At 45.3% G+C, this 16,080-nt stretch overlaps 1 protein-coding gene across 10 annotated transcripts in view; it reads left to right on the top strand.

Annotated features, from left to right (window-relative positions):
- The window catches only part of LOC143139636 (NACHT, LRR and PYD domains-containing protein 1 homolog), a 59,451-nt gene that overhangs the window by 11,122 nt on the left and 32,249 nt on the right, over nucleotides 1-16,080 (top strand). For 9 of the 10 annotated variants that reach the window (XM_076300259.1, XM_076300260.1, XM_076300264.1 and 6 more), the window contains 7 exons: nucleotides 4,422-4,505; nucleotides 4,934-5,101; nucleotides 8,279-8,362; nucleotides 9,792-9,938; nucleotides 10,058-10,216; nucleotides 14,853-14,975; nucleotides 15,089-15,191. In XM_076300259.1, the coding sequence (XP_076156374.1) occupies nucleotides 4,422-4,505; nucleotides 4,934-5,101; nucleotides 8,279-8,362; nucleotides 9,792-9,938; nucleotides 10,058-10,216; nucleotides 14,853-14,975; nucleotides 15,089-15,191 (868 nt within the window). The remainder of the gene's footprint in view (nucleotides 1-4,421; nucleotides 4,506-4,933; nucleotides 5,102-8,278; nucleotides 8,363-9,791; nucleotides 9,939-10,057; nucleotides 10,217-14,852; nucleotides 14,976-15,088; nucleotides 15,192-16,080) is intronic. The other variant, XM_076300265.1, reaches the window with a different exon arrangement.

Below are 16,080 nucleotides of genomic sequence, written 5' to 3'. Positions count from 1 at the left end.
TAAGGGTAGCTGGGGTAAGAGCAGCTGGGGTAAGTGGAGCTGGGGTAAGAGTAGCTGGGGTAACTGGAGCTGAGCAGGTGTGACGAGCTGGGGTAAGGGTAGCTGGGGTAAGAGCAGCTGGGGTAAGTGGAGCTGGGGTAAGAGTAGCTGGGGTAACTGGAGCTGAGCAGGTGTGACGAGCTGGGGTAAGAGTAGCTGGGGTAAGAGCAGCTGGGGTAAGTGGAGCTGGGGTAAGAGTAGCTGGGGTAACTGGAGCTGAGCAGGTGTGACGAGCTGGGGTAAGAGTAGCTGGGGTAAGAGCAGCTGGGGTAAGAGTAGCTGGGGTAACTGGAGCTGAACAGGTGTGACGAGCTGGGGTAAGAGTAGCTGGGGTAAGAGCAGCTGGGGTAACTGGAGCTGAGCAGGTGTGACGAGCTGGGGTAAGAGCAGCTGGGGTAAGTGGAGCTGGGGTAAGAGTAGCTGGGGTAACTGGAGCTGAGCAGGTGTGACGAGCTGCGTAACTGGAGCTTGGGTAACTGGAGCTGGGGTAAGAGTAGCTGGGGTAACTGGAGCTGGGGTAAGAGTAGCTGGGGTAAGTGGAGCTGAGCAGGTGTGAGGAGCTGGGGTAAGAGTAGCTGGGGTAACTGGAGCTGAGCAGGTGTGACGAGCTGGGGTAAGGGTAGCTGGGGTAAGAGCAGCTGGGGTAAGTGGAGCTGGGGTAAGAGTAGCTGGGGTAACTGGAGCTGAGCAGGTGTGAGGAGCTGGGGTAAGAGTAGCTGGGGTAAGAGCAGCTGGGGTAAGTGGAGCTGGGGTAAGAGTAGCTGGGGTAACTGGAGCTGAGCAGGTGTGACGAGCTGGGGTAAGAGTAGCTGGGGTAAGAGCAGCTGGGGTAAGTGGAGCTGGGGTAAGAGTAGCTGGGGTAACTGGAGCTGAGCAGGTGTGACGAGCTGGGGTAAGAGTAGCTGGGGTAAGAGCAGCTGGGGTAAGTGGAGCTGGGGTAAGAGTAGCTGGGGTAACTGGAGCTGAGCAGGTGTGACGAGCTGGGGTAAGAGTAGCTGGGGTAAGAGCAGCTGGGGTAAGTGGAGCTGGGGTAACTGGAGCTGAACAGGTGTGACGAGCTGCGTAACTGGAGCTTGGGTAACTGGAGCTGGGGTAAGAGCAGCTGGGGTAAGTGGAGCTGGGGTAAGAGTAGCTGGGGTAACTGGAGCTGAGCAGGTGTGACGAGCTGCGTAACTGGAGCTTGGGTAACTGGAGCTGGGGTAAGAGCAGCTGGGGTAAGTGGAGCTGGGGTAAGAGTAGCTGGGGTAACTGGAGCTGAGCAGGTGTGACGAGCTGCATAACTGGAGCTTGGGTAACTGGAGCTGGGGTAAGAGTAGCTGGGGTAACTGGAGCTGGGGTAAGAGTAGCTGGGGTAACTGGAGCTGGGGTAAGAGTAGCTGGCGTAAGTGGAGCTGAGCAGGTGTGAGGAGCTGGGGTAAGAGTAGCTGGGGTAACTGGAGCTGAGCAGGTGTGACGAGCTGGGGTAAGGGTAGCTGGGGTAAGAGCAGCTGGGGTAAGAGTAGCTGGGGTAAGAGCAGCTGGGGTAAGTGGAGCTGGGATAAGAGTAGCTGGGGTAACTGGAGCTGAGCAGGTGTGACGAGCTGCGTAACTGGAGCTTGGGTAACTGGAGCTGGGGTAAGAGTAGCTGGGGTAACTGGAGCTGGGGTAAGAGTAGCTGGGGTAACTGGAGCTGGGGTAAGAGTAGCTGGGGTAACTGGAGCTGAGCAGGTGTGACGAGCTGCGTAACTGGAGCTTGGGTAACTGGAGCTGGGGTAAGAGTAGCTGGGGTAACTGGAGCTGGGGTAAGAGTAGCTGGGGTAACTGGAGCTGGGGTAAGAGTAGCTGGGGTAACTGGAGCTGGGGTAACTGGAGCTGTATATTTTGCCCCTCTGGTGCCTCTCAGTCCACAGCACTGGTAACCAAACGTGTGAGTCTTGTTGGTTACAAATCTTAGACAAGCATGTTTGGAACTATTTTGGGGGGCACAATTTAATGTCTTTAAACTTGATGAGTTGGCACTATCGTGATTGTGTAAATTGTGATTGTGGTGTTTGTGGCAGATATCATGGCAGTCCAAAAGCATGTGTTGCTGGATCTCATTAGCATGTGTTGGATCTCATTAGCATGTGTTGCTGGATCTCATTAGCATGTGTTGCTGGATCTCATTAGCATGTGTTGCTGGATCTCATTAGCATGTGTTGGATCTCATTAGCATGTGTTGCTGGATCTCATTAGCATGTGTTGGATCTCATTAGCATGTGTTGGATCTCATTAGCATGTGTTGGATCTCATTAGCATGTGTTGCTGGATCTCATTAGCATGTGTTGGATCTCATTAGCATGTGTTGCTGGATCTCATTAGCATGTGTTGGATCTCATTAGCATGTGTTGGATCTCATTAGCATGTGTTGGATCTCATTAGCATGTGTTGCTGGATCTTATTAGCATGTGTTAGATCTCATTAGCATGTGTTGCTGGATCTCATTAGCATGTGTTGGATCTTATTAGCATGTGTTGGATCTCATTAGCATGTGTTGGATCTCATTAGCATGTGTTGGATCTCATTAGCATGTGTTGCTGGATCTCATTAGCAGACATCCCAACCTGCAAAAAGTCATTTCAGGGAGGTATCACGAAGCCCCCCCCCCCCCCCAAAATAAATAAATAAATAAATAAATAAATAACAATACTAAAAACCATATAATAACAATACACCAAATAAGGAAGGCCTATAGATAGTAGCCTAATTGTGAAAATAAAATATGTAGATCTTGCAGTTTGGTCTTTTCACGTAGCCTTGGCAATTAAGCCATCTAGTATAGGCCTGAATAATATGCACATGAATTGACACTAGTTAAACTCACCTCAACATGTTTTTGCAATCATTTAACCCACCATGGGCAATGCTAACACTGTTACAAACAGTGCAGCATGCACGACTAGGCCTATCATTATTTTTTACTCTTATAAACAAGGGTACACTTTGAAATGGGTCTTACATATTCCTTTTTGGGGGAGACTGGCTCTGTCGTGACTCTCCTGTTCCTAGATACACTGAACTGATCAGGATGCTCTCTGTCTTGGATGCGCTCAGACACACACGCACCACCACCCCTCTCTCTCTCCCCTGTCGTGTGCGCGCTACACTCAGATGCACACGCGATTTTAGGTCTCCCTCTCGCGTGTGCGCTCTTGATCGCTCGCTCTAGATTCCGGGAGATTTTATTTAATTTGCGGGCGTCAGGGAGCCGCTATCAATATGCGGGAGACTCCCGGAACTTCCGGGAGACTTGGGATGTCTGCATTAGCATGTCAGGGGCCATGTAATAGCACAACTGATGATTCAGTCCAAAGCAGCTTTGGCATCCTTTGTTTTGAAGTCCTGGTGCTCTAGTCAGTTAATGCATTGGAAAAAAACGAATTGCAACAGTGTGTGTGTGTGTGTGCCACTCTGTCACCATCATAGACCTCTGAAGTTCGCCTACAAAAAAGAACCAAAACGGCCATCTTTGCCCATATAAGGAGATCCGGTTGTTAATTGAACCTAACTACCTATACACGGGTTTCCCGTTTACCAACAAAACTAGATGCGTGCGCAGCCGTGAGGCAGAAGACGCTTGGTGGCCATCCACAACGTTATAAACTTAACCTAAATAGTCGGCTGTTGTAAGCTACAATCGGATTTTTTTGTATACCCCTGTTGTCTCAATGATAATAACATCTCATTTCAGACTATATTTCAAAGTTTGACGTTCATTTGGATTATTAATATAACATCGTATTTTGTCATTTTTGGCGAAGACATGCATTCCGTTAGGGATATTGAACATATTTAACATTCTCTAACCATTGTGATTTCGAATTGGTGCAGTTTTCAGCACAAAAACTCATTTTATTCTTTTGCTCTTTTGCATTGCTCAATGCTGTTCTATGGTGCTTTCTGCCTCTTGGTTGCGCATGCATGTTTTCGTGACGTTCCATAGAAATCCATGTATGGCAAGTTGCATTGCAAGTTAGCTCTAGGGAAGCAATAATGTAAGTGTGCCGCCTTCATGTACCGAGATCACAGTATCCACTCGAAGGCAGAGGACAAAGTGTGTTCAGGAAAACGTCTGCATTTCAGACTTTTTCATCCCCACGAGAGTTTAAAAGATGCGATAATTCAAAATCCCCATGTTATTTTCCCATAGGAAAAATCGCCAGATACCGGATGTCAAAGATGGCTACTTTTTTGTAGGCGAACTTCAGAGGTCCATTACTCTGTAGACTTCTGTGTTTGTAATGCCAGCTACCACCATCATTGCTTTGTCTCTGGACATTTATCCACTATCTCTGTCAATACTGTGCACAAATCATCCAACTTTCAGTTCCAGGAATTCTGATTCAGTATGTCTGTGTGTGAAGGTTGGCTGTGCAGGACCTATCTGATGAGGATGTAGATGTTCTGATCTCGGCGCTCGGGAAGGACAAGCTCTTGTACCAACTGTAGTAAGCCCATTCTCATCCCCAATGATGCGTCTACAATTCCAAAATATACGGCTTCTTACATTAGGCTGCAGTGTAATGTAAATGATTTTGTAAGTAAGTCAAGCCAAGTCAGGTCAAGCCAAGCCAAGCCAAGTCAGGCCACCATAAAGCAAGTCTGCTTAGGGCACCTCATAGACCTTTGAAGTTCGCCTTCAAAAACGACCAAAAGTTGCCATCTTTGCCCATATAAGGAGATCAGGATCTCTTGGATGGGCTAAGATTTGGGTCCTTATCAGCAACCCTGCAGCAGACACAGGAAGTTATGCCCCTCGAGATCTTCATTTCAACAGAGTTGTTTACATCTGCTGAGTTCTATTTTTCATCCCCATGACAACATAATCATACGTAAGACTAAACTGTGTGTGTGTTTTGTGGGCTCTACCCAACAGTGTAGACCACAGCAGTCTGTCAGAGGAGAGTGTGCAGCAGCTCCTGAGCGCCCTCTCAAGGCAGAAGTCTGTGGGTGCAGTTATGCTGTCCGTGAGGACCATCTCCTTCTCCACTGCTGAGAGGCTCCTGCAGTTCAGCAGGACACAGATGAAGGGCCATATGGTGGTGTATGTGATGCCATAATATCTATAGCTCTCTGTTTGTGTATTATTGGAGAAGTCTATGTATGTCCTTACATTTACGAACATGGCATAAACTGCGGCATAAACTTTGGCATCAACAGTCTGCACAAACTGCATGTTGCGCCTTCCCTTTTTACGTTCTGTTTACCAAACCTGAACCTCACGTTCCGCCTCTCTAACATAATTTACGCTGGCCACAAGTGAACAGTATCATGCATTCACAAGCACTGTTTCTCGCTGTTTAACCAGTCTGGATTACGCCTGCTTTGCTGAAACCTTTTTGTGCAACAAATTTGTGTGCTGTGCGCTGTCACCCAGTTTCGATGCAAAATACCCAAGATATCTGTGTGTGTGTGTGTGTGTGTGTGTGTGTGTGTGTGTGTGTGTGTGTGTGTGTGTGTGATTTTCTTTTTATCAATATGTTTGTTCTGACTGAAAATTAAACTGACACATGCCAAAATGTGGTAGAAACATGGAATCAGAAAAAGAAGCATTTTCATTTTTGTAAATTTTTTATGAAAAATGGTGTGTCAAATTATTCATACCCTTTTTAAATAGTCAGTGGAAACATCTTTATTTGCCATCACATCTCTCAAAATGGGTCTTATAATACCTACCAAGCCTCTCCATGTCTCCACAATGATTCTAGACCGCACCTTTTTAGCAGCAATCCAGTTTTTTTGTGGCAGGAATGACTCTTTCCCCATCACTCTGGCCTTGTGCTCAATTTTTTGACAGATTGATGTCTGGACTCAGGATGGGCCACTCTAAAATGTTGATATTGTTTTCTATTAACAATTTCTTGCCTTGTTTTGCTTGTTATGATGTTCGTGGAATATCGTGGAATGTGTAGTTTATCAGTTGGTGTTTGGAAAAGTGGCTAGCAATGTTGCTGTGTTGCTAAAAACAAACGCTAGACAGCGCTACGTTACTCCAGCGGCCCGTTGCACAAAACTAGGATAAGGGATTAAGCCGGGATATCTTGGTTATCCTGGCTCAATTTATCCGTGATCCAGTTGCACAAAAGCGCGATAGGGGGCAGCAGGATATGTTATGGTATAAATCACCATGGCGATTTATTCTGTGGAACTAGCCTGCTCCAGACCAGGCTAAGTTCCAGGATCTATTTAATCTCATCCCTTATCTCAGTCAGCAGTCACCACAAACGGAAACCAATAATTTTTCCACTGCCAACTACACATTGTTATCACATATACCTAGACCCACTGTCATTATTTAAACGTTTGTGATCATTAAATAACTTTTACATACTCGCCATTCCCGACCTGGGGCCTATTGCACAAAACTAGGATAAGGGATTAAGCCGGGATATCTTGGTTATCCTGGCTCAATTTATCCGTGATCCAGTTGCACAAAAGCGGGATAGGGGGCAGCAGGATATGTTATGGTATAAGTTACCATGGCGATTTATTCTTTGGAGCTAGCCTGCTCCAGACCAGGCTAAGTTCCAGGATCTATTTAATTTCATCCCTTATCTCAGTCAGCAGTCACCACAAACAGAAACCAATAATTATTCCACTGCCCACTACACATTGTTATCACATATACCTAGACCCATTGTCATTATTTAAACGTTTGTGATCATTAATTAACTTTTACATACTCGCCATTCCCGACCTGTCATGCGACAATGTGACATCACGGGAGTGCCTAACCATTTCGCACGTGGTGGTCGCGGAACTAGTTGCAATATTCTCCTACAGAGGTGTTGCTGTTTGTTGCTGTTGTGAAAAGGCTATCGCTACCTACTTCACACCGTAGAAGAAGCAATGAAGCTGCTAGTTGCCATGGTAAATCAGTGAATCTGTGATCGGTGGCGGGGTCTATTTGAGGGAGCCGTGAGCGCGCACTTATCCAGGATAGGTTTCACCTGGCTTGATGAATCCGTGTCTGCTCATCCTGGCTTGGTCTTTGTGCAACCAATTAAGCCTGTACGCTCTTGTTTTGGATTCATTGAGCGCAGCTCAGTAACTTATCCCGCATGTCTTAATTCTGCTTTTGTGCAACGGACCCCTGCATATGCGACAATGTGACGTCACAGGAGTGCCTAACCATTTCACGCGTGATGGTCGCGGAACTAGTTGCAATATTCTCCTTAACAGAGGTGTTGCTGTTTGTTGCTGTTGTGAGAAGGCTATCTACCTACTTCACACCGTAGAAGAAGCAATGAAGCCCCTCTAGTTGCCATGGTGAATCAGTGAATCTGTGATCGGTGGCGGGGTCTATTTGAGGGAGCCGTGAGCGCGCACTTATCCAGGATAGGTTTCACCTGGCTTGATGAATCCGTGTCTGCTCATCCTGGCTTGCTCTTTGTGCAACCAATTAAGCCTTTTACGATCGTGTTTTGGATTCATTGAGCGCAGCTCAGTAACTTATCCCGGATGTCTTAATTCTGCTTTTGTGCAACGGACCCCTGGTGAATGTCATGTTCTCTGACTCATTGTGTTGTGATGAACGTAAACGCTAACCGGAACGCATATAGCTCAGTCTCACAAGGAAGTGACATCATTTCACATGTCACAATGGACAAGGGAATCGCAGGTTGTGTATGGCAGCAGGCTATGTGTGTGTGTGTGTGTGTGTGTGTGTGTGTGTGTGTACTGTGTTGTGCCTCACCCAGTGTTATGTATGGCAGCAGGCTGTGTGTGTGTGTGTGTACTGTGTTGTGCCTCACCCAGTGTTATGTATGGCAGCAGGCTGTGTGTGTGTGTGTGTGTGTGTGTGTGTGTGTGTGTGTGTGTGTGTACTGTGTTGTGCCTCACCCAGTGTTATGTATGGCAGCAGGCTGTGTGTGTGTGTGTGTGTGTGTGTGTGTGTGTGTGTGTGTGTGTGTGTGTACTGTGTTGTGCCTCACCCAGTGTTATGTATGGCAGCAGGCTATGTGTGTGTGTGTGTGTGTGTGTGTGTGTGTGTGTGTGTGTGTGTGTGTGTGTGTGTACTGTGTTGTGCCTCACCCAGTGTTATGTATGGCAGCAGGCTGTGTGTGTGTGTGTGTGTGTGTGTACTGTGTTGTGCCTCACCCAGTGTTATGTATGGCAGCAGGCTGTGTGTGTGTGTGTGTGTGTGTGTGTGTGTGTGTGTGTGTGTGTGTGTGTGTGTGTGTGTACTGTGTTGTGCCTCACCCAGTGTTATGTATGGCAGGGTATCCCTTTCTATGGAGACGGGACCAGATGGACAGAGTCTGTGCTCAGGTGTTCTACTGGGTCGAGATCAGGACAATTCTGTGTAAGTCCATTTCACACACACACACACACACACACACACACACACCAGGGTTGTCCAAAATTCCAGAATTGAATTAAAACTGGCTCTTAAATTGGGGGCCAAGCAGCGAAGCCCCATTGTGTTTCTATTTTTTTTTTTATTATGCAGCTTTTTCTTTCTTCTGCCAATGGAGTCTATGGCAGCCCATAGAACCGTCAGGTAAAAAGTTGTGAAATTTGGCAGACTGATTGGGAAAAGTCCCATGATTCATTTCACCAAGTTTCATATCGGCACCTCGACATGATGGATTTTCCCCCATATTGGATTTTGGCGAAAATCAAACTCAATTTTCACAGGTTACAAATGTTGTCCGATCGTCACCAAACTTGACACACATTATCTTCAGACCATGTCTTACAAAGGCATTACTTTCTGGAGCCAAAAGCGTTTACCCGTGACAGCCTATTGAAATTGGTGGCAAAGCCGCCAAACAGGAAGTGAGCTCATATCATGTATCAAAACCAAACTTGGTACATTAGGCTTGTTCGTTATTGCGGTGGTCTTCACCTGCATCCAGTTCTTGCAGTTGTCTTTCTACGGACTGCACAAGCTGAAACCCACCCTCATGACGTCAGTTCAAAGATGTGATAGGGCCGTTTGGAAGGAATCTCCCCATGATGATTTTGACAGGTTTCTCATGCTGCTTCCTTATGTTGGAATATGCAAAAATTAACAGAAATTGAAGGGATAGCTTCTTATATGTGATTTCTGCAACAATGGTAGGCTAGCCTACTGAAAACGTTTGGATATTCTGTTATTTTATGCTGTTGGTTAAATAGATAGACACACATGGAAAACACTTGATATTGAATTTATATGCTTCAATGCAGGCTTGTTAACTATATGACAACAGTGGTTTATTTAAACTACATCATAGCAATTTATTTCACAAGTCATCATGTTTATTTTAAGGAGTAAGAGTAAGCACACTGTGCATCACCAATATGTCTTAGTATCTTTAATTCACTGTAAAAATGAAGACTATAATGGCCTATTTGATGTCTGGATACCAGCTGATACATTCGCTGACATCGATACACCGTACGATACATGTGAATGATGAGTACCAGCACCTTTTTGTCTCCACTTCAAGCTCTGAGTGCATATATACAGTGTAGTAGCGACTAGCGAGCATGAAAATGGTCAATCTTACATTCCTTCCTGGGGGGCGCTGTGGCACAACAGGCTACAGTGCTCATACCATATACGGGTCCAAGTGCCCACGGGGACCCAGGTTCGAATCCTGCGGTCATATCCCGGTCCCACCCCATCTCTCTCTCCCACTTACTTCCTGTCTCACTCTTCACTGTCCTATACAAATAAAGGCAAAAAGCCCAAAATATACTTTAAAAAAAAAAATCTTACATTCCTTCCCTTTGCTGGGTTTCAGCTTAGGGATCGCCCACTATGGAGATTCTTCCCCTGAATCAGAAACCTCAGGACTGCAGCTGGAATTTCATCTCTCCTCAGAGCTCTCCAGCACCAAGCTGAGGGACACCCTCCACATGTTTCACCAGCTGACACATTCAGCAGAGAAGTGAGTCTTTTCTCTCGGTTTCCGTCTTGAATATTTAAAACTAAATTGTAGTGCAGGTCTTGTGTATATTCCTGTGAAAATGACTCTGTGTTTGTGTGTGTGTGTGTTATATACTGCAGCAGTCCAGAGTACGATGAGTGTGTGGATGCTCTAATGGCGCATCTGTCCTCTCTGCCTGATCTGATGAAGGTGGCTCTGTCGACGGGCTGCCTGACTGAGATCTGGGCCAATAGGATCCTCACCCTCATCCACACCTGCCCCCAGTTAAGGGAAGTCCAGTAAGTGCAATACAGTTAGCCCATATGATCCACATGGGTTAGTGCAGTTAGCCCATATGATCCACATGGGTTAGTGCAGTAAGCCCATATGATCAACATGGGTTAGTGCAGTAAGCCCATATGATCTACATGGGTTAGTGCAGTAAGCCCATATGATCTACATGGGTTAGTGCAGTAAGTCCATATGATCCAAATGGGTTAGTGTGCAGTAAGCCCATATGATCTACATGGGTTAGTGTGCAGTAAGTCCATATGATCTACATGGGTTAGTGCAGTTAGCCCATATGATCTACATGGGTTAGTGTGCAGTAAGTCCATATGATCTACATGGGTTAGTGCAGTAAGCCCATATGATCCACAAAACAGGTACAGTAATTTCCTGTGTATTAGCCACATTGTGTATAAGTGTTTTATACAAATAATAAAAAAAACTAGGGCTGTCAAAATAACTGATTAATTTCGATTAATTAATTTGAGAAAAAATAACTGATTAAAAAAAATAGTGCAGATTGATAGTCAGTAACCATTAGACTGTATAATGAAGGAGAGAGAAGAAAATGTGCTGCCTAGATCATTGATTGGAACATTTACTTTTAAAAAACGGCCTGATGGTGTTGATAAAAATAAAGAGTTGATTAAAATAAAGTCCTCTGCAATGTCTGCAGCAAGGAATTTGCATATCACCGGAGTTCGTCAACTCTAAAGTCGCACATCAATGCAAAGAAATAGTGTTAGTGTAACGGATGCCAGCTAGCTTAGCTGTGCTTGTGGAACGTTGGTAAACCTCACTCCCCGCCCAACGCCTCAAGAGTGCTGCTGGCATCCGAGCCAGTAGCCTGGGCTATTGCCTCAATTGTTAGCGTGCTCGCCTCCCGATCCGAGGTGCTGCTGTTCGTGGGTTCGAGTCTGTGCGTGTGCAGGGCTGAATCGCGCAGGTTTAACACAACGCAGGTTACATTGACATTGAGGGGGGTGTTAATTTATTTTCATTTTGTCCCCTAGGTTATATCTGTGGCCTGAAATGCCTTGTTTGTGAAAAAAAACACAAAAAAAACTTCTTCCTGAAGCACTTTTGAATTTATTTCCTCAGCATATTAGGTCATATCATAGATTATTATGCCCATTATTTGAACAGTGAAAATAATAATAAAATAGTTTTTGAACTTTAATGTCACTAATGTTGATTATTCAATGATTCGTTTGAATTTAAATATTTAAAATACTTTCACAGCAAAAATATGTGATTAATTTAGATTAATTAATCACAGAGTATGTAATTAATTTGATTACATTTTTGAATCGATTGGCAGCCCTAAAAAAAACATATTAATACCATATTAACTGCCCCCGTGTATTAACCTCATAGCTGAAGAAAGTTTGCAAAATCATTGTATAAGCCGCGGCTAATAGTTGGGAAATTACGGTAGGCTGACAGCCTAGGCTACAAACACAATATTTATACTGTTCCTTCACAATTATTGGGTTGAACACGCACAGTGGCGTCATTTGAGGACCCTGTTCATGCTGTCACATTTTGAGTCTTTTAGGAAGCACAAAGCTACAGTTCAGAACATGCCCTCATAGCACAGCGCAGCCCTGAAACAGCTGAAATACAGTGTTGTAGGATCTGTGTGGTTTAGTGTAGTAAAATCGGATTTCTAGGCCAAGTATACTTGCGTATACAAGGAACTTGGTCTCTGCATTTATCCCATCCGTGAATTAGTGAACACACAGAGCACACAATGAGCACACAGTGAGGTGAACCACATACTAACCCGGAGCAGTGAGCTGCCTTGCTAGTGGAGCAGTGAGGAGTTAGGTGCCTTGCTCAAGGGCACTTCAGCCGTGGATGTGGGCATGGGAGAGCAGAGCTCAACCCCTTCTCCCGCCCACATTTTTCCTACTGGTCGGGGATCGAACCGGCAACCCTTCGGTTCCAAGCCCGAGGCCTTAACCAGTATAACAACACACTTAACAGTTGTAGGATCTGAGTGGTTTAGTCAGGGTTGGGTCAGATTACTCTGAAATGTAATCCATTACTGACTACAGATTACATGTAATCCATTACTACCCAACCCTGGGTGTAGTTTAGTGGATATGACAACACACTTAAAGCTGCAAGTGGCAAATCTGACAGATTGATGGGACTTAGACAAAATTTTAAATGTTTACAACTCTTATGCCCCTCCCCCACTACCACCGAGCACCCTCTCATGTGATTGACAGTCAGATCTCACACAGCCCTGCTCTGATTGGACCAGAAGAACCGGGAGCTATGGATTTTTGCAAAACAAATAATAGGCTCTAGGTGGAGGTCCCCAACCTAACCGGGCCGTAGCCTACGACAAGAGTTTAAAAAAAAATCCATGGAAACTAAATAAACTCAATTTAATTCGCAATAATGTCACATTCGCAATAATACCCACTGACGATGGTAAGCCAGATACCTCAAAGAAAAAGAAGGGGTCATTCAATAGGAAATATGACGAGTCATATTTAAAATATGGTTTCGCAGAGACTGGTGACTCGCATGCACCAAGTGCTTTATGTGTGGTATGCATGCACCAAGTGCTTTATGTGTGGCAAACGAAGCAATGAAACCACCAAAGCTAATTCGACATCTAGAGTCCAAGCATCCTACACTTAAAGACAAACCCCTTGAGTTCTTTGAGCGTAAGAAACGCAAGCAAGAAGGACAAAAAACGAGTGTGTTTTTTTTTTACTACCACATCGGTGAACGTGGCTGCGCTAAAAGCCTCATAGTGGCTAGTCGGATTGCTAAATCTAAGAAGCCCTTTACTATTGGGGAAGAGTTCATTCTGCCTGCTGGTAAAGGCATGTGCAATGAACTCTTTGGGGAGGCTGCAGCTAAAAAAATAGCTCAGGTACCGCTTTCTGCAAGCACTGTCCATAGGCGAATTGATGATATGTCAGAGGATATTGAGGCACAGTTGTTAGAGAGGGTGAATGGGTCACCGTGGTATGCTATCCAAGTTGGTTGGTTGCAGGTCACTGGCCAGAGTGTTTGAGTTGTGAGAGCCGCTGCAGAGATTTCTTACAGAAAAAAAGTCACCGTTAGCTGCATATTTTAGTGATGAGGGCTGGGTGTCAAAACTCGCTTACCTGTGTGACATATTCGGGTTGCTTAATGACCTCAACCTGTCACTGCAGGGGAGAATGACGACTGTCTTTAAACTGGCAGATAAAGTCGCTGCATTTAAAACCAAGCTTGATTTGTGGGTACGACGAGTGGATCGGGGTGTATTTGATATGTTCCAAACAGTAGTGGGGGTTTTGGGAGAGACTGAGGCAGGGCCCTTTCTCTCGCAGCTGGTGCGCGATCACCTTGTTGCGCTTTCAAATGAGTTTGAGCGTTACTTCCCATTCTCCAAAGATCCACGGCAAACCAATGAGTGGGTCCGCAACTCATTTGTCAATATCCCGAATAGTCCTAACTTGTCAGCGCAGGAGAAAGAGCAGTTGATCGAAATTGCAAATGACGGTGGTCTTAAAGAAGCCCTATGCAACAATTTTAGCAAAAATGACCTTAATTATGCAGGTTGAGAGTCGTTCTGATGGTTCTACAACACTTTTTGGGTCGTTTGGTGGGTGCTTCGTCTCCCCCTAGTGCTTCTCCGCGGAAAAAACGAATATGCAACTTTCTAGTCACGGTCCGAACACATCCGGAAGTGACTCGGTGGAAGTATCCAATCGTGCCACGAAAATGTAGTCAGGTTGTAGTTTCTAAGAAGACTGCAAAACGGACTCCGACTTGGCTTTGTTGCTGTTGAAATTGTAAGTAGCCTACCCTTGGGTGAACTTGTTACAATGCTACTCGCTAGCTAGTGGGGGTTTAGCATAGCAGTCACTTGCTACCGAAGCTGCAGGGGGAGCTATGTTGTGAAAAATGCGATCCCAAATCAGGCGAAAACCCAGAAACAGCGAAGGAATAACCAGACTTGCATAGGGCTTCTTTAAGAGTGTGTAGGCTATGAGGAAACCTCTCTGGCAGGTTTTTGAATGAAAACCAAAGCAGCATATCCCGAGATAGCCGTAAAAGCGCTGAAAACGTTGCTACCATTTCCCACCACGTATCTATGCGAAGCCACGTTTTCGGCAATGACTGCAACTAAGACCAAATTGCGCAATCGACTGGACATTTCAAACATCACCCCCAGATGGAACCTTCTTGTTGCAGGGAAACAAGCACAGGGCTCTCACTGATTATATTCGTAATGCACGTTTAGTTCCCATGTTTTGTTACCATATTTTGTTAAGCATGTTCACACATGATAGATGTAGCTTCAAGTTGTTCAATTTTCATAGTTCATATTCTTCAATTTTCACTTCTTCAAGTTCACGTTTTTCACATTGTTAAGAGTTTGTTACCTTCACTGTTCATACATAACTGGAGCTAGTTCTATAAAGTAATGCATGCACAACACGGAACATGGAACCCCCGAACACCCCCTCCCACCGGTCCGTGAAAAAAAAATGGGAATCAAACCGGTCCATGGTACATAAAAGGTTGGGGACCCCTGGTTCACTTAACAGCAGACACTAGGAGATGGTTTAGTGGTGTTGCCTCTGTTGAGCTTGTCCTCTGAAGGACTGACAGCCTGACTGTATCTGGTAGGTTTGGTGCCTCCATCTGTGACTCGAGCAGGGGTGAGGAGGAGAGGGGCCTGCTTCTGGAGGAGGGAATCTGCTTACTACAGGAGGCCCAGAGGCGTCCAGACTGCACCATCTCTCTGATCGGGTATTTACACTCAAGCACTCATACCGAAGGGTCTTTATTACACAGAGGGGTTATTCTGTTCACTCGACTGATTGACATCTCCTGGTTGTTATCTGCTATTATTTCTCTGAAAGGAAACGTTGCTGTCTGCCCGTGGACCCATGCACTAGACTACAGGACCGGAAGCTCCGCTGTAATATTCTGGTGGAAATGGATGAGAAGAAATGTGCTTTAAAGGTACTGTGCAAATGAGAAGAAATGTGCTTTAAAGGTACTGTGCAGATGAGAAGAAATATGCTTTAAAGGTACTGTGCTTTAAAGGTAGCATAGAAATCTAGACGCAGGGCTAGTCTAGCAACTCTCTGTTGGCTTGTGAGCTCGAAAAATTAAACTTCTATCAGGCCAATCAAATCGTGTATAGAGTCGTTAGGCGGGCTTAACATAATGATTGATGGCAGAGTTGCAACGGTTTGGCTTGAATTCCCTGCTACTTGAAAACAAATAAGATAATGTTGCTGTTGGCGAACAGTGTGACACGAGTTAAGCTTTTATTAAGTAGGCAAAAGTTTGAACTAGCCAACTAGCTCCGCTGGTGGGAAAACGCATGGGACTCATAGCGCTGTCCTATTGCGTGCAGAGGGAATTTGAAAGACAACCGATTATCCCGCCCCTCAGACTGAGCACTGCGAATGGTGAGTGCCCAGACCCTACATTTTAATGTAGGTCTGGCTCGTCAGGCTACTTTAAAGGTACTGTCACAGACTGAGCCGTGACGTGCTCATGCACTCAAACTATATTCATTGTCCTTTCCATCTCCCATCTGTATTAACGTCTTCTGGTATCACGTGATGAAAATATCCACACTGGCTGTCAAACTTCTCATTTATTGCTTAAAACTTTGTAATTACAACTCTGTACACAGTTAACTCACCACCGTCCCGAACTCCGGTTCAACTTCCTGGTTTCGCGTGGGGACGCCAAGGGAATGTTCCATTAGGTTAAAGTAGAGGGGTTTCGCGGGTGATTGGTGGTGGGAACCATTATTGCAGGGGTGTTTTTTGTGTTTATCACTAATATGGGATTTTTATCTCTGCAAATGTGGTTTTGGTGGGGGACACATTTTGTA

Source organism: Alosa pseudoharengus, unplaced genomic scaffold (assembly GCF_046254945.1).
Source record: "Alosa pseudoharengus isolate Yale_2024_CS ecotype anadromous, Long Island Sound unplaced genomic scaffold, YU_APseudo_1.1 YU_APseudo_1.1_scf_22, whole genome shotgun sequence".
In the NCBI taxonomy this organism is placed as follows: Eukaryota; Metazoa; Chordata; class Actinopteri; order Clupeiformes; family Clupeidae; genus Alosa; species Alosa pseudoharengus.
Note: the sequence above shows the minus strand (reverse complement) of the source record. Positions and strands in the feature narration are given on the sequence as shown.